Source organism: Galeopterus variegatus, unplaced genomic scaffold (assembly GCF_000696425.1).
Source record: "Galeopterus variegatus unplaced genomic scaffold, G_variegatus-3.0.2 Scaffold2459, whole genome shotgun sequence".
NCBI lineage: Eukaryota > Metazoa > Chordata > Mammalia > Dermoptera > Cynocephalidae > Galeopterus > Galeopterus variegatus.
This window is the reverse complement of record NW_007728570.1, coordinates 172064-194449: the sequence shown is the minus strand read 5'-3', so window position 1 is coordinate 194449 and position 22386 is coordinate 172064. Positions and strand designations below refer to the sequence as shown.

Here is a 22386-nt window from a genome sequence, read left to right as displayed (position 1 = left end):
GTCTGTATGTGGGATCCGAACCCTCGGCGGGAGCGCTGCCGCGCTTCCCAAGCGGCGCACTAGCGCAGTGCGCCACCGGGTCGGCCCGTTTGCTCCTGATTTTTAATAACAATGCTTCAAGTATTTTGCCTTTAAGAAAAATGACATTGACTACTGATTTAAAATAGATGAAACTTTTAGCATGTTAAGGAGGTATTCTCCTAGTATTAGTTATTACTAATAGTGGGAGGGGGGAGGAGGAGAGGGATTAGAGAGAAATTGGTAAAGGGCTGCAAAAAATAATTACATTGTGTAATGCTGAACATACTAATTATCCTGATTTGAGCATCACACAATGCACACAGGATGGATATTCAACACTGTCCCCCACAGATATGTATAATCAATTATGTTTCAATAAACATAAAAAAGTTCATATTCATATTTGTCAAAAATGGATTTTAAATTTTATTTTTGTCTTCTTGGAATAATCTAAGATTATCTTGTTTTTCTTATTCAATATATTAATTTACTATATTATGTTAAAAGAATTAACATTACATGATCCTTATATAGTCCAGGGAGAAAAAAGACCTAAAAATGATTGAATTTCGTTTGTTAATATTTATTCAGAGTTTTTGTGCATAAATTAAAAATTAACTATTGTTATTCAGAGAGCAGAAGAGAAATATTAAATTAAAACTAAATTTAGGGCCGGCCCGGTGGCGCACTGGAGAGTGCGCTGCTTGGGAGCGCGGCGGCGCTCCCGCTGAGGGTTCGGATCCCATGTGGAGACTGGTTCCCGCTCACTGGCTGAGCGCGGTGCGGGTGCAACACCGAGGGTTGCGATCCCGTTGCGGTCCCCAGTACGGGCGCGACACCGAGGGTTGCAATCCCGTTACCGGTCAGTAAAAAAGACAAAAAAAGGAGAAAAAAAAAAACAACTAAATTTAAATGTCACCTCTAATTTTAAATGCTACAATTCTTTTTGATGTCCAAAGATCTAAAAAGGTGGCTGGTTTCCTTCATGCTTTGGAAAAAGTTAGTGGTAGACAGGAAATCTAATGTCCATTTTCTCAATAATACCATAAAATAATCTAGTTTCCTAAAACATAATCTCTAATTTCTTTTTCTTTTGGCACTGCGCTGTTTTAAGAACAGAGGGAGTATAAAACTGAGGTTAGGAGCAGAAAACATGGAAAATATGTTAATACCATAAAATAATCTAGTTTCCTAAAACATAATCTCTAATTTCTTTTTCTTTTGGCACTGCGTTGTTTTAAGAACAGAGGGAGTATAAAACTGAGGTTAGGAGCAGAAAACATGGAAAATATGTTATTTATAAAACTAAATTTTTGAATATAAATGTATATGGAGAATAATTCCTTTGCTGTGAAATTTCAGTGTGAAGCTGGTAGTATGTAACTAAGACGATACTCTTGCACTATAATTTACTGTTCTTCAAATTAAACTTGTGTCTCATAATGCTCACCTATTTGAAGGTATTTCAATCAAAACTATCCTATTAATAAGGTACTTCTAGCACCTCTGAAAACAGGCCCAATGTTACATGCTATCCATGTCACAACAAATAGCAAAAGGCCTCCATTACAATTATACAAATAAATCTCAGGATTTTAGGATTATAATTTTTTCTAAGTGGAAAGAGAAACAATCTGGCAAGATAAATTACTGAAGAAGCCTAAAAACAATGTAAACTTCTTGGGATATAATAATTTATTGATAACTCCCACCTCTTAATCAAGTAGACTCAAACACTTTAACTTTTATTATAATAACCATTAATCAAAGTATTAATCATTATAACAACAATAAAATAGGAGCAACAATTCATTTAGGCTAGTTCATTTATTCTGATAAACCTTACCAGCTAAGTATCCACATTTTACAGATAAAGAAACTGATTTAGAGAGCCTAATTAGTTTTTCATGAAATGTTTAAAGTCGAACTGGAAAGTCAAAATGAGCCAAATTATTAAGTCCATTGAGTCCAACAGTTGTATTCTATATCTGTATTTATCTTCAAATGACATTTGTGTCTATGATACAAGTTATCATTTCTATTAAGACTTTATGAGAACTGTATTTCCTACCTTTACTAAAAGCTTATTTAGTACAAGTCTCAAGAAATCAACTAAATGGAGTAAACTTTAAAGATCCTCATTCCATCCCTCTCCTCTAAAGCTAAGTTTAAACATACTATGCTAAAAACAAACAAAAAATCCCAAAGAACAAACAAAAAAAACCCCAAGCAGTTCTAAGTATGGAACTGGCATGTTTGATTCCAAAGACCTAAAGAATTAAGATTACTTATTAGAATGACAAGAAACACAGAGCGACTCAGTGTACATAAATTACATGGTAGATGATAATTATAAATGCAAATTTGTAATTAAAACCACTAAAAGAAAATCAAATGTCAAATGTGATAGTAATGTAAATTGGTTCCAGTGTAAAAATTACTACTTATACAGTAAAATTATTACTAAAATTATTATAAAATCAAACCAAATATCTCACCCTTACAAGATCAGAGTCGTCCCTCTTGTCACTTTTTTTTCCCGGCAAAGGTGAAGACATTGTGTAATCTTCATTTTCACTGTGATCCATTTCAGAACTATCAAGCCTTTTAATACAGACATTTGTAATTGTTATTACAATCAAATAACCTTAAAGGCTTTTTCTGTTCCCTTAGTATAGTTTTACAGCTTTATGAGGAAAAGTTTCAGTGTTTTCAAAAGTGAATCAGTTTTATTCTATCATACTAAGCACTAAATCAACAAGAATAAGCTCATTTAATTTAATACATTAGGGAAATTAAAAATCACAAATTTAGTTTTTTTCCTAAGTGTTTTTAAAACCTAAATTCTATTCTGGGGTGAGAGCATAAAGTAAACTAAAACTTCTTTTGTTGGTAAGTTAGGCTAGCCTATACTGCGATCTACCCTGTCCCCTGCCACTCGCTTATCCCCATTCCGCTTCTCCTGTTAGCACATTAACACCCTCTAGTTATTATGTTTTTTTATTTACTGATTACCTTCCCCTCCTAGAATTTAAGCATGGATCTTTTGTTAATTTTACTTACCATGTATGCTAACCACGTGAATCAGTGCCCAGCATAGAGAAGGCACTCAATAAATACTTGTTAAATGAATTAACAGCACATGCTCTCACACATTGGTATAAAAGTCCAGGCTTCTGTCCTAGGTAGTCACATCCTTATCTGGTTTTTAAAACCATTTATACATTGTTGAACCCTAAATCTCAATCTCTGGCTCAGTTACCCTGAGTTCTAAACTCACATATCCCATTGTCTACTCAACACTTCACTCAAATTTCTAATACATACCTGAACTTTAATACAGCCAAAACAGTTAATTGGACACTCCTCTTTTCCCCACCTCCGCAAAACACACACATATAAACACACAGCCTGTTCTTCCTCAAGGCTTCTATAACTCAGTAAATGACACCACCATCTATCCAGTTATCCAGGCAAAAAACCCAGGATACATCCTTAAATCCTCCCTTTCCCTTACTGTTCACATCTAATCCATTAGCAAGACCGCTTGGATCTAACATCAAAATAAATCCCAAATTTGGCTTTTTACCATCTTCCTTCTTGATCTCTTCTCTAAATTACTATTACCTGACTCCAAACTAGTTTTTCTACCTCAATTTTAGCTGCTTTATAGTACATTCCCTACAAATCATTAATATTTTAAAAGCACAAAGTAAACCTCTAAACTCCCTGACAGGATCTTCCAGTTGCACTTAAAATCAAATCCAAATTCCTTGCCATGGTTCACGAAGACCAAACATAGCCTGGCTATCTCTCAACTTTCTCTCTTAGCATTTTCCCCTCATTCCTACTCTTCGACCAAATTGGTCTCTCAAACACACCTAGCTCATTCCCTTGGAAGTAGTCCTACTGAACAGATGGGATTTAGTGAAAAAAGTGATGAAATATATTGGTCGAAGGCAAAAGTTTAAAGAAAAGTATACTGAAAAAGTACACTAGGGAAATTAGGATGGACTTGGTTTGAACAACAATGGGAGACAAGGACAGGGCAAAACAATAACTGTCTTAAAAGCAAACAAGGGGAGCCAATTAAGATTTCTGAGCAATGGAAAAACAGGACAACAGAAGCATTTTTAAAAGATTATCTAGCAGTGTTACTGCATACATAGTCAGAGGAATAAGGAAGAAAAATACTCAACTACTACAGTAATTAGAGAAAAGGAACGAACTAAATGATGACAGTAAAAAAGAGAAGTACAAAACACTGTAAAGAAAAAAATTGGCAAAACTTAGCAAATGAACAAATACAGTTGGGGGAATGGTCAAAGACAATTTGGAGTCTCTTAGCCTAGATAACTGAGTGAATTAGATCGTCTTTGATTATAACCAGGAATTCAAGGAGAAAAACCTAGCAATTTAGGAAACAAGTTGATGGAAATATTTTTTGGTCATTAAGTGTGAGGCCATCCACTAGAAAATGTCCAACTGATATAGCTGAAGAGTCCCTTTGGTATTAGCCACTAATTTTATGCATTAATACAGGAAACTAGAACAAACAAAAGCTATAGACAATTTTTTCTTCTACTTCTACTGTATTATATACAATTCGACAATTTATTCATTACAAGGAAATTAATAAGATATTTTACAATAACTCCTCCCTTCTTTACTGATTGGTTATGAACAATGCAAAAGACAACACAGTCTCTCATGATAACCTGGCAAAATCAATAAATAGCAGTAGTTTCAGCCCTGAAAAATGCTCTGCTGCTAACAAATGGTGCCCTAAGCACTTATGCTAAAACCAGTGGGAGAGTGGATTATTTTTCCTTTTATCCTTTCTTAAAAAGAAAAAAAGAATCATTTTTAAAACTATCATTTTAAACAAACAATAGAGTTTACACATGTACACAGTAAAAAGAAATTCAAACTATATCAAAAAGTATAAAATGATCTCCCTCCTATACTATACTGTTAAGTTTTGTGTATTCTTCCAAAGCCATTCTATGCATATACAAACAAATATGAATATAAATCCTTTTCAAAACTTGAAAGTATCATTAACACTGTTCTACATACTTTGTCTTTTCACTCAATCACGTATGGTGGAAACTCTTCCATACTAGCTCAGACCTCATCATTTTTAATGACTACATATTCCACTGTATGCATGTACCATTATTCAGCACTTTACAATTGTTAGATACTGACACTGGAAACCAGTTTACGTGAACTAACACAGATTACCCCAACAATTTAAAATATGAAAGGCTAAGATGGAGTGCCTATTGAAAATGAGCAAACAAATAAATATAAACTTGTCAATGTCTACCAATGTCAAATGGAAAAGTTAAGTTACACATTAATTTCCATTCACTGACATTAAACGCTTTGAGTTATATTACTTTAGATGTCGTAGCCTTGCTGGAATTCTTAAATGTAAAGTATGGCATTTCTTACATACTTACCTCCCTTTTATTCTTCCAGGAGAGCTTGGATTTGAGCTGCTGCTTGCATTGCTTACAGTTTCCATTCGTGATGATTTGGTCTGAGATTGTTTGCCCGCTGATGAAAGTGGCTTATTAACAGCTCCTAGAACATTGGTTGTTTTAGGCTGAAATGAGAAATGCACATCTCTTTGTATTTGGTTAAAGCCAAAAGAAACTTACATGTAGAAGAAGAGAAGAACCAAAATAGTATCTGTCAAAGTATTTGCATACTGAAAAATGTGCCTATCCTTAAACGAAATAAGGATTATAAATTGAGTATCACTTGAACAAATGAAAAACTATATAGATAGCATAACAGTTGAGTGTCTTAGTTATTTGGAGGAAAAGGCTTACATAGAAAGTGAGAACAAATAAAATGTATAGTCAACAACGAAAAGATGATTAGACTCTTGCTATGAAAGGACATAAGATGCCTTTTTGTTTTAAAGATTTATATCTTGATATGAGGATAAGAAGTCTAAGGATCAAGGTCTCCTGGGCTTTATTACAAACTAAAAAATAAGTTGTGTATCTTAGCTTGCATCTATATAGTAAATATAATTATTTCTCACTACTAAATGGGAGATAGCTAATAATTATATTTTCTACCTTGAGATACACAAATTTTTGAAGAAACACAAAATAACACAATTATGCCAATAATCACATTAAAATAAACTACTACATAAAAATAAAAATGATTCTCAAAACATACTTTTCCAGGAGTGAAAAACGATTTCATTTCTGGAGGCAGATAATTTTTGGTGTTACTGAAATTCTACAAGGGAAAAAGAAGTAGCAGTGAATACTGAAACGTTTCGAAAACGGTGGTTTGAAAGCCAACAGAGCATAGAGCAGCTTTGTTTTAAAATGCATAATAAATTATTTAATCAGTTGAAACACAAAATTTCAGTCACTGATTTTAACTACTGTAATAAGCTTTAACTAACTTCATACCAACTCCACTATTAACAAAACATATTTGAGTTCTAACATGCTAGAGCTCTAAGAGCTCATCAGAAAACATATGCTTCTCTAATAATCTCTCCAGAGAAGAGGCCACATATATTTCTGTTATCTTGCTCACACCAAGGTGAATGCTTAAAAGTAGACAGCCCTTTTAGCTACTAGGTAACCTTACCTACAAGGCTGTTCCAAATCCCTATATACTGGTAAGACTTTATTTGGTATTTTGCTTTAAAAACAAAAAGGGATAGTGGTGGTTTCCAGACTCTCAGTTAATCAATATGTTTATATGAATGATGAATCTCTAAGAGAGATTACGGAAAACACCTCTCATATCTCATACAAAAAACTGAGTTTTCTGGAGAGTAGTTTGGGAACACACTTGTAGTGTTCCCAGGGTCTTGGGCCCATGCCTTCATCTGTTCTCTCCTTGTTCCCTCATACCAGCTATAAATCCCAATTAAGAGCTTCTAACTTCAGACTGGATCTCTATCAGCATTCTCCTTCCCATTGTGGATCAATGGCCATTAACTCACAAATCCATATGCTTTGATAACATTTTTGCCTGTGCTCTTAGACTGGCTTAAAACTCTGAACACAAACACTAGATCACCTAACTAATCTCTAATCCTTAACTAATCTCTACCCTCTAATCGAGTGTGGCCCATATTCTGGTCTTGAACCACATTTTTAAGACTCATAGCAACCTTTTCATGTCCTTAGTAGTGGATCAGGTCTTGATACTGATCCTTCCTGATCTTCCCACAACATAGTGCTGAGAATACATACACAAACAAATTCCAAATAACTATACCTTGTCAGGTTGGGTGAAAAAACGAGCTGGTAATACTGGGTCTTTAGGAGATTCCAAACTGTATGTGGTGCTCTTTGACATGATGATATTCATGGCAACATCACATACAGTATACAGTTTCTGCAATCGTATTTAAAAAGAAAAAATTAAGTACTTAATTAGGCGTCCTCAACTCTGTAAATTAGTAGTAATTTTGGAACATGCATCCAGTCTGAACAGTAAACTAATGAAAGCAATAGCCAGTGTAAGCATTTTAGTTTACACTATTGTTTTCATTAGTTTACTAGCAATAAAATTATTGCTAATTCTATATTAGTAATTCCAATGGCTACTAATAGAAATCCTACCAATAGAAAAAACTGTTTGCCATTGTCTATAAATACTAGTGTTTCATATCCTATACCCAAATGTTTAAGTCAACATGGAACCATAACTATTTACAAAGAATTACATACTTCATTCATTTTTGCATCATCTGGTCCTTGGGCATCTTTTGTTTGTTTAATATTTTCTACCATCTTTCTGATAAATGCATGACTGTTATTTTCATTTTTGGCCATTAATATTTCCAGAACAAACCAAAGACACCTAAAAAATAAAAATAAAAAAATAAATTTTGAAGAAAAAATGATACAGATACAATAATTCTAAATATAAACATAATGAACCTAGACTATAACTTCAGGTGGGTGTATTATTATGGTCTAGTATATACACCATATACTGAAACAGCTACAAGTCAGCACAGAAAAAGGTTATATATATTACTACAGGTCAGCAATGCAGATGTGAGCTTAAAAGACCCCGCCCTTCTCAAAGACTCACTAAATTTCCCAAGGACTTAGGTTAAAAAAAGGAAAATTAATGGTAGAAAGAATGAAGTGATCCTAACCCCCGGCTATGATAGCTGAGGGAAGACAGCCTAAAGGAACAGTTGAGCCATAGATCAAGTGAGGCTTCAGATACTCAAGACTGACTGTTGTCCTGATGGGAAGTCTTCAAGAGACTATAAAATACCTTATTAAATAGTCAAGAATCTTCATCAATAAATTAGACAGGAAAAAGTCATGGTTGACAACTACACACACTATCTTTGCTTAATGAAGAAAAAATTAAAAGAAAGTTTCAGTAGTCTAGTTTTAAAGTTAATTACATAGAATTCTGTTTGATAAAAAACCAAAAGTGCTTTATCTCTGTATCATATAGACAGAAAGGGAAAGAGATATAGTTGATGCATAGAGGAGAAAAGTAACAGGAGAAGGAAGAGAGAAATGTGATGGAAGATATTATTCTACAAGGAAAATTATAAACTTTAGGATTTCAGTGCTGGATGAGCTCTTCTGGAGTGGCTCTCTGATAGGATGGAGATTACACATAGCTACACTGGGGCAATTTAAAAATACAGCCAAAAATGTCCAGTAAATTTCAAAGTATATTTTATCTATTTAAAAAACTAATATTCTCTGATAAAGAGAGGTGGCTAAAGTTTTCATTAGTTATAAGCACTCTAATACAGCACTCATTCTGAGAGAACTAATTGCTTATTTTTTAAAAATGGAAAAGGTGGGGGAAAAAGAGGGTAATAGCTTTTCCCCTTTTAATGAAAAGTTATCAGTAATTACATTTTATTCTCCTGAGGTATCTCAAATCTGTAACTCTAAAATATTTCTATGAATTAAGAAACCAAGGATTATTTCCCTTTAATAGGAAGCTAAAGGCATAATAAATTAATTGATTCAAAACCACTCAGGTCATCTTTTATTATAACCCAAAGAGGACTAGGGTCTCAAGCTTATTTAAAGAACTATGCTGGTCCTAAAAAGACTTCTGTAAATACCACCGTATTAAGAAGACTTCTCTAGGGCCGGCCCGGTGGCGCACTGCTACAGTGTGCCGCTTGGGAGTGTGACGGCGCTCCCGCCGAGGGTTCGGATCCCACATACAGACTGGTTCCCGCTCACTGGCTGAGCGAGGTGCGGGTGCAACACTGAGGGTTGCGATCCCGTGGCCGGTCCCAGTCCGGTACGGGTGCGACACTGAGGGTTGCGATCCGTTGCCGGACAGGAAAAAAAAAAAAAAGAAGACTTCTCTAGATCCATTACAAATGTCATAAACTCTAATTAGAGAATAACCAATAAATTCGTAAATGGGAGTAGTTCCTTGGTTATAAACTTGGCCCATCATGAAGTTAGACTATTCTCTTTTCTTATGGAGGAAGTCAGTTACTGCAAAGAAAAATGTGCTTACTATGTGAGTAAAGGAGATTATTCATACACCTCACACAAAAGTCTACACAGAGTTTCAGAAGGAAGTAGGAAATAAGAAATGGAATAGAAACTTTTAATGAGTTTCTTCAATAGAAATGCCAGATTGGTAGAGAATAGAACTAAAGTACAATAATTATGCTAAATTCAGTTCTGGGAAACTACATAAGAAATATAATACAAATAGATGATACAAAAATAAATAAATAAATAAGAGAGCAAATAAGGAAAAGAAGCTCCCAAGAAATGAAATACATCGATAAACTAATCATAATTGAGACCCCATTATCACTATCACAGGAAAAAAAACAACTTTCAAAAATATGAAAATGAGAAGAAAAAAGTCTTACTCTTTAACATCTTTAAGTTGTTCAATATCCTGTACTTTGACATAATCTGGGTCATGTGCCAAAAGGTGAATTGTATATGGAACAACATATTCTGGTAGAAGAGACAGTAATTTTTCTGAAAAAGAAAAAAATAAGCAAAACAAAAACATCCAGGTTAGAAAACCAAATCTTACATACCATCTGTTTCATACTATATTTCCTGCATCCCAATAGTTTATCACTATACGGCTAGAAGAAAAACATACAGAAATATCTTGTGTTGAGGTACATGATAAATTAAACCATTTATTCATATCCAATATTGAAATGCCTACTAAATACACCATATACTGAGCTACAAAGACAAATATTTCAGTTTTCAAATGCATATGGAAAACTGACCCAAAAAACCTATATTAAAGATTGAGAGACATAAGATCTATTTTTCCTGTTTTTATGGGTGACCTTATGTTTAACACTCTCTTATAAGCTGCTGAGAAAAATGAAAATGTCCAGTGAATCCTTCAGAGTCAGTATGGCACAAAAATAAGAAGTAATGGTTGATACTATTTGTAACAGAAAAACAGATATAAAGGAATGGACTTGTGTTTTAGGGCATTTTAAGTAATGAAAAACATCTTTTTAAATTTAAATATTTTTATATGTTGACTGAGATCAGCATATTCTGTTAGAGATCAGAATGGTAATCCTAACTATCTTTAGTAAAGTACATGCAAAAAAGACTGGGATTCATATTCTGAGTAAATCCATTTATATTTCCTATTTTCAAAATAAAAATTTACCATAGTGTCAATAAAGCAGCAAATTTTTGTTATTTCCATTTCTGAACTTTGTGTGTGTTAACATTCATTTCAAGGAAGGCATAGAAGGAAAAAAAAGTAACAAGATTCAAAATTCAGTGAAATTCAAAGTAAGTTCTATCATATTTGAGTGCTTCCTATATTCCAGGCCCATATTAAAATCTAAAAACATAAATATGAATAAAACTAGATAAAGAGCTCATACTAAGGCATAAACAGAGACAGAAGCTATACTTCAATGTGAAACGTGCTCAAAAATAAGGCTAGCTAACATATACGGAGTAGTACTTCTTTGGACCATGCATTATACCAGGTGCTTTATATATGTAATTTTTAAATTCTCACCAATACTATTAGAAATGACTGTAATTGACTATACTTATGCCAATTTTACAAATGAGGAAACTAAGGCACAGATTAAGTAACCTGCCCAAACACAATCATGGCAGAGGTGAGATGTGACTGCAGAGCCCTCACTTTTTCCAAGGTGAAGAAGGAAGAGAAAGAAAGAGGGCCACAATGATGTGGTAACACCAAAACTATATTTTAAAGGATTCAGAAGTGTAAACCATGCCTCTTGGTTTAGTTTGTTTGTTTGTTTGTTTGTTTGTTTGTCTGTCTGGAAAGGAGAGGCAATTTCCAGACAGAGCTGACAACAGAGAGAAAAAGACGGCTGCACAAATTTTAAGTAACCTAGAGTACATGAGCACAGAAGTCATAGTAGGAAGTGGACAGAGAGAAAGTTTGAAACTCAGTCTGAAAGCAAGCTATAAAAGGCCATGGTAAGGCATTTCAACTTTATCCTATGAGCAATGGATAATCAACATGAATTTCTAGTTTGTTTTAGAAGGATAATTTTGACAGCAATGTGGCACAGTGGGGGGTAGGTCAGAAGCAGGGGAACATTTACAGCAAGGAGGCAGGAGTGTATATAATAATCCAAGTGAAACGTAGCAAGGTAGGAGAGTACAGAATAGACGTTCAAGACAGCTGGAGAAAGAATTAACAGAATTTGGTGACTGATGACAGGGAAAAAATGGTATGAAGAATGCCTCTGATTTCTGACTTGAATAACTTGATGGATCTTAATGCTGTTAATAAACAAGTCAGAGAATACAAGAGGCAACTGACCTCGATGGGGTAAAGTGAGCAGAAGAAAATTAAGCATACAAGCACCTGAAGTTAATGTCAGCTACAGGTGAGAACAAACAACAAAGATCAAAGGCTCATACATTTTTTCAACTAAAAGACAGTGCTTATGCAATCTATATAAATGTACAAATTTTACTCTTCTATTAAAAGTACCTCCAATGTCACTGCTTATTCTCCTTGCACATTTATTCATTTACATAAAAAGATACAGGTTGATATTTAACTACCCATGCATTTATAGTTAAAAATGACCTTTATATTAAATGAAAAGCAGTTATTATAAAATGACAATTTCTTATTTAATAAGAGCCAATCAGAATATATAAATAACAGTAATATTTTGCATTCTACTGGCTGGTTAGAAAAGTATGTGTTTTATTTTCCTATATGCTTACCACTAACAGCTGCATGCTGCTTCAGATACTCGCGTCTTACATTTATATTTTTTACTAAACACTGTCTAGCATGAGCTCTTCTCTCTTTTACAGGATCTTTTGCACAAAGTGCACAGATTGCCATATACTCAAGTGGAAGTCGTAATCGGGAAAGGCCTTTGTGAAGTTTCTGAGCAAACACTTGTCTTACTTGATAGCATTCATCCTGTAAAGACATAATTATTCCAGATATTATCCACACAGCAGCAAAGAGTGGCAGCAATAAGTTCATGTATGAAATTTGCTATATCAAGTTAAGGGTAAACAGCAGCAAATTTTCCACAACTTGTTTCATTGCTTTCAAGAATGACATGTGACCCAAGTTCATGTCAAGGCTTCAGTATTCACTTGGACCCTAATAACCACTAGTTACATGTGTTAAAAAAAAAAGTATTAAATGTACTTTTAGAACTGAAAAAAAGTAGTGAGTATAAATCCACCCTAACTTAAACAAGATAAAAAAAATAAAACAAACACTATCTTATATATAGCTTTTTCATTTGCTAAGCAAGATAAAACTGTCCAATTTATACATTTTGGTTCTATCATCAAAAAAACTAGTCAGATTAAAATGCACAAATCTGAAGATGAGAGTTACTAATCAACTTTAAAACACTAAAATACTTTTAGTTCTATAAATATACCAAGCTGTTTATTACCCTCCTGATGCTTACCTCATACTCCTCCTTTCTCCTAAACAACCCGAAAAAAACCAGTCAGATTAAAATGCACAAATCTGAAGATGAGAGTTACTAATCAACTTTAAAACACTAAAATACTTTTAGTTCTATAAATACACCAAGCTGTTTATTACCCTCCTGATGCTTACCTCATACTCCTCCTTTCTCCTAAACAACCCACCCCTACTCTCCTAACTCCTCATCCTTAAAGATAGTTCATATACATGCCAGAAAGCATGTGTAATCTGCATCCTGCCTGTACCCACCTCTGTGCTCTCTTAGCACACTGTGCTTATCTCCAGTATAGCACTGAGTACATAGTATTAAAATGATTGGTTTATATATGTCTGTCTTACCCATTGGTGCTAGCTCCTTGAAGACAAGAACCATGCCTTTATTCATCTATGTGTCTTTTTAGCACAATACCTGGCACACAGATGATCAGAATTTTTTTGAAATTATAGGGAAAAGCTCATAACATTCTACAGGACACAAGGTGTGGTGTGTTTCATATTATTGCAACTTATGTAAACTATTTCTTCTATCCAGAATGATTATTTAGTTTTTTTCCAAAGCTTTAGTCATAACATCTTGCCCTTATCTTTAAGACCTTATATTGCATATCTTCTTTTGTTTAATTAAATATCAGTTTATTACAAAACCAAATACCTATTTTTAAAGAACAGTCTAGCTTTCACAGAAATATTGTCTGTTATCTACCAACAAAACAAAGTTAAAGTTAATTCACTCCCTCAGTATTACTCTCATGGGGTGGGGGTGGGGATTTCCTCATTATTCAATTATTTATTATGAAAATACCCCATTACAAACTATATAAGTAAATATCAACAATATATCACAAATATATTCACAAATGAACGAACTATTCATTAAAAAATTGACCTCCACTCAAACATCCCTGCCCCTTACTTAGATACATCCCAAAGAAGACCGTGTTTTTGTCCCTGTCTCACAGATCAGTCAGGATCTAACAATACAATGTAAATTAATTACAATGTCACTATGTTAAGATTCTTATTATTGAATTTCTTTCTTCAGGTTTACTTTCTGTTCAAATACACAACAAGGGTCACCCATATACAATATTGCCTTTACAGAGCCTCAGCTTGAAAAAAAGAAATAAACCAAATGTACATAAATAACTAAGCACAAGGCAAAGTTTTACATGCATCAGAGGATTGTAAATAAAATCCATAGGGAATTAAAAAGAGAAAGAGACTACTTCCAGCTAAATGAATCACAGCAAGCTTTGTGAAGAAAGTTGTGTCTGAGCCTTGATTTGCTGAAAGGGTTTGGATGTGTGAAAAAGGAAGGGTGAGAAGAAAATTAGGGACAGCAAAATACAAAGCACATAAAAGAAAAAGAAAATTGTTCAGCTATACTGAAATTAGAGTAAGTAAAGGGTAGTGTGTTAAATAAGATTAAGTGTGTATTTGGGTCCAAATATCAGAGGGGTTCAAACATCAGGTTGTAAAATGTTTGTAATTTTTTTCTTTTTTTTTTTTTTAACAAGTATGAGCCCCTAACTATTTTTGAACAGGTGAATAACATGACCATTACTGTGATTAGGGAGATTTATCCAACAACAGAGACAAGTCTCACAATAGTCTTGGTGAGAGCTAATAATGGTTACAGCAGTAAGAACTGTTAAGAAGGTATGAATAAAAAGATATAGTAGTCCTCCAGCCAGAAGAAGGCAAGACAGCACACCAGGGGTCCTAGGAAAACAGCTGTGGGCCACAGCCTGCTCTGCCTGGAAGCAGGCAAAGAACAGGCTTGGTATCCTAGGCAAGGATCCATGGGCCACAGGCCCCTCTGCCTGGAAGCAGGCAAGAGAGCATGCCCAGGGTCCTAGGCAGGGAACCCTCGGTCGCAGCCCCCTCCACCCAGTAGCAATCAACATAAAACGTCTGGGGTTCTGGACAGAGAGGCATGGGCCACAACCCCTCCTCCAAGAAGCAGGCAAGAGAGCACCTAGGGTCCTAGGCAAGGAGGCAAGGGCTGCAGCTCCTTCCACCTGGAATTGGGCAAAAGAGCACGTTCGGGGTCCTAGGCAAGGAACTGAGGGCCACAGACCCCTCTGCCTGGAAGCAGGCAAGAAAGCATACCAAGGATCCTAGGCAAGGAGCCAAGGGGAGTACTCTCCACCCAAAAGCAAGCAAGAGAGCATGCTAAAAACACCACCTCCCTGCAGGCAGCCCAACATAGCCACTGCCATGGCTGCCCAAAAAGCGGCTCAATGCTACAGCAGCAGCCACAGCCACAGCCACTGTGCAGGTGGCAAACTGGACACAAGATGACAATGACACAAGGAGGGTCACTAGCAGAGACTGAAAAAAGAAGAGGATCTCTCTCTCTCCTCAGAGCCCACTCCAGAGTAACAGAAGAAGCTGCTCTACCAGATGAGCAGACATCAATGTAGAGATACTAAAATATGAAAACCCAAGAAAATATGACACCACCAAAAGAATATAGTACTTCTCAAATACCAGACCCTGTAGAGCAGAAAACCCTTGAAATGACAGAAAAGGAATTACAAGCAACAACCTTAAGGAAACTCACTGAGATAGAACATTGAGATGACACGATGAAACGAGAAAAAAAAAAAAAATCCAGGATATGAAAGAGGAAATTTACAAAGAGATTAATAGCTTAAAAAAGAATGTAGCAGAACATATGGAACTGAAAGATTCACTCAGCAATATAAAACACACAACTGACAGTTTAAGCAGCAGGATAGAAGAAGATGAAGAAAGAATTTCTGGTTTTGAAGATATCTACTTGAAATAACCCAGGCAGACAAAAAAAAAAGGAATTTTAAAAAGTGAAGAAAATCTAAGAGAGCTAGTAGACAACCTTAATTAAGCACACAAACATTTCAGTCATGAGTATTCCAGAAAGGGAGGAGAAAAGAAAAGGCATGGAAAACCTATTTAAAGAAATAATAATGGAAAACTACCCAGATAAAGGAAGAGACACAAATATTCAGATCCAGGAGGCTTAAAGATCCCCAAACACATTCAACCCAAAAAGGTCCTCTCCCAAACACATTATAGTCAAACTGGCAAAGCTCAAAAACAAAGAGAGAATCTTTAAAGAAGCAAGAGAAAAGTGTCAAGTCACCTTTAAGGGAGCTCCTATCAGATTAACAACAAACTTCTCAACAGAAACTCTATAGGCAAGAAGGAAATGGGATGATATATTCAAAATACTAAAAGAAAAAAAACTGCCAGCCCAAAATACTGTACCCAGCAAGGCTATTCTTCAGAAATGAGGGAGAAATAGTGTATTTTCCAGACAAACAAAAACTGCAGGAGTTCACCACCACATGACCAGCCTACAAGAAATCCTCAAGGAAGTCCTGCATCTGGAATCCAAAAAACAATAATCACTACCACGAACACACAAGAAAGAACAAAACCCATTGATAGAACAAAAATGAAAATGAAAAAAAGAAGGAACCAAATCTTACCACCACAAAAAGCCAGAGTGACAATGTAATAATGCCCCTGCTTTATTTCTAATTTTGGTAATTTCAGTCTTCTCTCTTTTTTCTTGGTCAGTCTAGATAAAGGTTTGCAAATTTTGTTGATCTTTTTCAAAAATCAACTTTTGGTTTTGTTGATTTTTCTCTATTGTTTTTTAATTCCCTATTTCATATACTTTGGTTGTAATCTTTGTTATTTCCTACTTATATTTGCTTTTGGTTCAGTTTGCTCTTCTTTTCCTATTTCTTAAGGTAGATGTTTATATTATAAATTTGAGATTTTTCTTATTTTTAATATAGGTGTTTACAAGTATAAATTTTCCTCTAAGCACTGCATGAGCCCTGCATCCTATAAATTTTGATATGTTGCACTTCAATCTTCATCCCAAAGTACTCTCTAACTTCCCTGTGATTTTTTTTACCCATTGTTTATTTAGGGTAGTGTTGTTTAATTTTTGCAGATATGTGAGTTTTCTAAATTTCGTTCCATTATTGTGGTCAGAGAACATATTTTCTATGATCTTAGTATTTAAGAGAAAAAATAAAAAAGGGAAAATTTAAACAAAAAAGTTCATGGAAAGATTTCCATTATCTTTCAATTTTATTTTTCCATGTACTTTTTGAAGTGCCCTTCTATATTCACTGATTTTTATGTAATTTACGTTGCAAAACTTAGATATTTAATTTCTGTTCCTGATTTCTTTTTATTAAGTGGGCTTGTTGATTTGCTTAGAAATTAATTTGTCTTTGAGAAGTTTATTCCTCTTCCTCTGTTGAAATTAATTTGATATTTTCATGCTTTTGGAAGACCTTTTAGAGAGCTATTTCAAATAACTGTAGAGATTATAAAATGAAGTATGCAAATTTTTTACCTGTTTTTGTGAAAATGTGAAGCCCTACTTTCTACATTTTATCTGTTATTCAGTTTATGTATTGTTATTTGAACAAAAGAATGTGCATATCTTTGTTTAAAGAAAAAGATATAATAGATATCATAGGGCAGAATTATGTGGTCTTTTGCAACAGGTGCAAGGACAAGCAAAGAGGCCCAATATAAATCATGCTTTTAGGTCTAAGAAATGCCATTCATATTTAACACTTATTAAAGCTCCACAAGTGAAGAAAAAAATAGATTTGGGAAATATTATAAATTCAGTCTTACATTCACAGAACATAAAAGTTTGAAATTTCTGTTTAGCATTTCAAATGGTACCAGAGACTCAGAAAAATCTTAATGCTGCTGGTATAGTAGTCACTTAGATACATGATGAGATGGCCAAAGAAGAATGTATAAGTAGAGAAGTTGATCATGGACAGATCCCCACGGAACACATGTTAGGGTACTTCAATAAGATTATGGAAAGATTAGTATAATCTTTTAATTCTATTTTTCCACAAACTTTTTGAAGTACCCTTGTACATTTTAAGGATAAGAGAAAGTAGAGCAAGAAAATGTAGCCAGAGAAGACAAAAATTAAGAGACAGAGACCAAAGAAGAAAGTTTCAAGATTAAAGGAGCAATGGCTGTGTCAAATGATGTAGAAAGGACAAAGACTAGCTCACTGGATTTGAAGACTTCAATAGGACATTTCTGGAATACAAAGAAGGCAAAGGCCAAAGTATGAGTATAGAAAGTGAAGAGATGAGAGGGTAAGAGAGACAAAGAGAGAGAATAACCTTTTTGAGGTTTGGAGATTTAAAAAGAAGAGATAAGGTATGTGGTTTAAAGAAACAGCACAATTAGGGAAAAGCTTTGTTTAGAATGGGGTAACCTGATATACTTGTAAATTGTGAGAAAATGCTAATAATCGACTTTAAACCATTAACAAATGTTCCACAGTCAAAAGAATTCCAAAGCAATCCTGAAACTCAGTCAACTTGAACTTTTACCTTGGGAATTTGGCACTGAAGGTAGTGATGTATAACAAATATTATGCTAGAAAAGAAAAATCTCAAGAAGTTAATAAGCGTGGATGCTTTTCACATATGGTAGGCATTTAACTAATAGCACATACTTATTACACACTGTAAGTTTTGAACAAAGTCCACTCTTTTTATATATTTCCATACTTTGTTTTTTTCTTTTTTAATTCCACTTCAATAATGATAGTACCAATACCCTAAGAAATATCAGACTAAGAACCTGATAAATCAATAAACTGCAAGTCGTACCAATTTAAAAAAAGAAAAACATGGGAAAAAAGAGAGAAACAGAGAGTAGAATAGTGGTTATCAGAGGCACGGAAAGGGAGGGAGAAGGGAAGGCCAGGAAAAGGTTGGTAGACTGGTACAAACTTACAAATTTAGTTAGATAGGAAGAATAACTTCTGATGCACTAGAGTGACAAGAGCTAATAATACCATATCATATATTCCAAGATAGCCAGAAAAGAAGATCTTGAATGTTATAACCACAAAGAAATGATAATGTTTAGGTGACATATATGCTAACTATTCTGATTAGACCATTACGTAATATATGCATGTATTGAAATAAACTGAACCCCACAAACACGTACAACAAAAAAAATTAAAATTAAATTGAAAAATAATAATAATTACATAGGTTGTTTTCTAAGACACATAATCTATACTTTTTAAACAATTTTCAGTTTATTACAAAATAAGAGTATCCCAAAACAAAATGGGGAAACTAAACCAGGAAATTCTGGGCTCCCCAAAAATCTCATTTCTCAAATATCTGAACAACAAAACTAAAATAAATTATAAACAGGATTTGGAATAGCTGTTTTAAAGACTGAAGTACCAGAAATTGATAAAATATTAAAATTTAAAAAGAGATGATTGATTGTGGTTAGGGGTTATACATAAGCAGAAATTTTTTTAACAAGCAGTAGATGGAAGCTGGGAGGGGAACATGAGAGAAAAATTACAATGCTCCCTGAAATGAATGCCAAATTCTTAAGACTGCTTGGAACAGAAAAACTAAGTGTGAAATAACCAAATTATGAATGACAAACTCATATTGGAATTTTCAAGTTTACTGGTCATAAAGTCTTCTTTAATTTTCTCAATGATGCCAAAAACTTCTAAAGTGATATAATTCAAATATAAAGTTACTCTAATAAGAAATCCATTGAACTGTAATATGAATCCATAATTACCACTGTTCATGATTTGAAAACTGAACACACTAATAAAGAATGCTTCTAACCTGAAATTACTCTATACCATGCCTTTATGAAACTATAAATTTCTATATTTTTTCTTCATTTTAGGAAGTAAATTCAGTTGATCTTCACTTTTCATGCACTCCATCCATATTTAGGAATTCGCCTACTGGCTAAAATTTATTTGTAACCCCAAAATCAATACTCGAAGTGATTTCATGGTCATTCACAAAGTAATGCACAAAGCAGCAAAAACTTTGCATACCCTAACATACACATACTAGCTGAGGTAGAAGAAGACAACATTCTGCCTTCTTCTTTCACCTCTCAGTATAAGTAAGTGTCCTTTTTGCAGTCTATTTAGTGCCACATTTTTCACATTTTTTGCTTGTTGGTGATTTTGTTGTTTAAAATGGCTCCCAAGCATAGTGCTGAAATGCTGTCTAGTGTTCCTAAGCACAAGAAGGCTGTAATGTGCTTTAAAGAGAAAAAACATGTGTGAATAAGCTTTATTCAGTCATGAGTTATAGTGCTCTTGGCTGTGAGTTCAATGTTAATAAAACTATATATATTAAATAAGGTGTCTTTAAACAGAAACATAGATAAAATAAAGTTCTGTATTGATTAGCTGATGAAATGTTGTGACTAGAGGCTTGAAGGAACCTATCCTGTACGTCCCCTAGGAGCAATCATTCAGTATGTGCTAATTCAGTTACTTGTGGTAACTTTATAGAAAACTACTGTAAATAACAAGAATCAACTGTACTATGTTAGCAACCTGAAACATTTTTTCAAAAAACAGATTTAGAACTCTGAAATGTTTCTCATGCATAAATTTTTCAAAAGAAAACCTATGATTTTCATCTATTCATCATAGTAAAATTTTTTTTCTTCCTAAAAGTCAAAGACCATCTGAAGTCATGTTTTATGTAGCCATTTTCCTTACATTGATAGCTAATGCACACAGCTGGTATTGTTCTAAAGTGATGATTTCATGATAACAGGGTTCTTGTGCCAGCTTCACAATAGCACTCCCAGCAGCAAGTCTCAGACGTGACATATCTGGTTTACTGGAAGGGAAAAGAAAAAAGGAAGAAGGAATATAGATTAGATTTCTGAATGTCTGACAAAACCATTCCTATTCTGTACATCTAATTTTGTAAAAATTCTTCTGGCAAAAGAATAAGGTGATGGGGGAGTAGAAAACACTTTGGTCTGAATGTTCTTATGTCAAAAGCCAAATGCCTAGGTGATGGTATTAGGAGGTGGGGCCTTTGGGGAAGTTGGGAATAGTGCCTTTACAAAAGTGGCCTAAGGAAGCTTGTTTGCCACTTCTACCATGTGGGGACACAGGAAGAAGTCAGCAGTCTGCAACCTGGGAGAGGGTCCTCACCAGAACCTGACCATGCTGGCACCCTGATCTTCAAGTGGCCTAAGGAAGCTTGTTTGCCACTTCTACCATGTGGGGACACAGGAAGAAGTTAGCAGTCTGCAACCTGGGAGAGGGTCCTCACCAGAACCTGACCATGCTGGCACCCTGATCTTGGACTTCCCAGCCTCCAGAACTGTGAGAAATAAACTCCTGTTGTTTATAAGCTACCCAGTCTGTGATATTTTGTTGCAGCAGCCTGAACAGACAAGGGAAAAAATAATGTAGTGAAACCAAGTTCTATATTATGTTCACTTAACTTGGGAAGATGGTGTTTCAACTACAAAATTCTTCCCTTAAACATAAGTCTATGCTAATATTACTAAAGTCATTTAATTCTCTCACCCTGCACAAAACAGCTCTTAGTCAATCCTAAAAGAAATCTATTTGTATGTTTAGTTGTTAGATTTGAAGTACTGTACTATGAATTTTTTTTGAGATATGTTTACTTATAGGTTACGCATAAAAATGTCAACCACAATTACAGTGCTAAGCACAAAAGTAGTAGAATGAAAGCAGGCGTAGCAGATAAAATGTAACTACCCTTAGCTAGAACTCAACTTTCCAAGTATTTCTGAAAGGCTCCTTTTAAGAAAAGAAAATTGCTAAATGGGGCACACTTCATAGAATTTTAGACTAGTAAATACATCTAAACAACCTTTCCTAATATAGTGATATATTGGCTGAATTACAGGGATCTTGGACTAGTGTAAGGAAGGAAAGTTATAACACTTTAATTAGAACCCCCTTTGTAGACCTATAGTAAAATATTACTATTCAACACATTCATACAACAAATATGTATCTATTTATATATATATATATATATATATATATATATATATAGCACTGAGACGGATTTAAAGGAAAAGACATGGTCAGTCTTCCAAGATCTAATCTATTTGGTTTAAGACCCTTCCTTTATCTTTCTAAGTATTATATAAAAATATTGACTGAATGCTTGCTAACATTAATAAGGTTCTGAAGTTGCAGGACATGTCCCAAAGGTGCTTTTCAGTTCATCAACAGCAATACTCCAAGCAGCTATTATTAAGTAAATCAGAGTTCTAGGTTCAGAGAATACGAGCCAGAAGCTGGATGTTTTCCCCACAGGTATGAATAACGGATGCTTCCTATATATTTGTTCTTAAAATGTTCCATCTAGAGCAATGGATTCTATTTAATCCAGTAAGTTTTTTGTTTATTTGTTTTCAGCTTTATTAAGCAGAGGAAACTTCTATTCAAATAAAATTTTACATGGAAGTTTAAAAAGTAAACAGAAAAAAGTAAGCTTCCTGAGACGAAACCCCCTTCCCATCCTCAAGGCTCCATCTGCTTTGTTTCTACCA

The 22386-nt window shown here is 34.4% G+C and overlaps 1 protein-coding gene across 1 annotated transcript in view; it reads right to left on the bottom strand.

Annotated features, from left to right (window-relative positions):
* Window positions 1-22386, bottom strand: part of PDS5B (PDS5, regulator of cohesion maintenance, homolog B (S. cerevisiae)) — a 130205-nt gene that overhangs the window by 10701 nt on the left and 97118 nt on the right. Inside the window, exons 23-30 of the mRNA XM_008581785.1 lie at window positions 20555-20678; window positions 12252-12456; window positions 9905-10019; window positions 7746-7878; window positions 7291-7410; window positions 6226-6288; window positions 5490-5635; window positions 2520-2625 (exon numbers count right to left, since the gene is read on the bottom strand). Coding sequence (XP_008580007.1) covers window positions 2520-2625; window positions 5490-5635; window positions 6226-6288; window positions 7291-7410; window positions 7746-7878; window positions 9905-10019; window positions 12252-12456; window positions 20555-20678 — 1012 coding nt within the window. The remainder of the gene's footprint in view (window positions 1-2519; window positions 2626-5489; window positions 5636-6225; window positions 6289-7290; window positions 7411-7745; window positions 7879-9904; window positions 10020-12251; window positions 12457-20554; window positions 20679-22386) is intronic.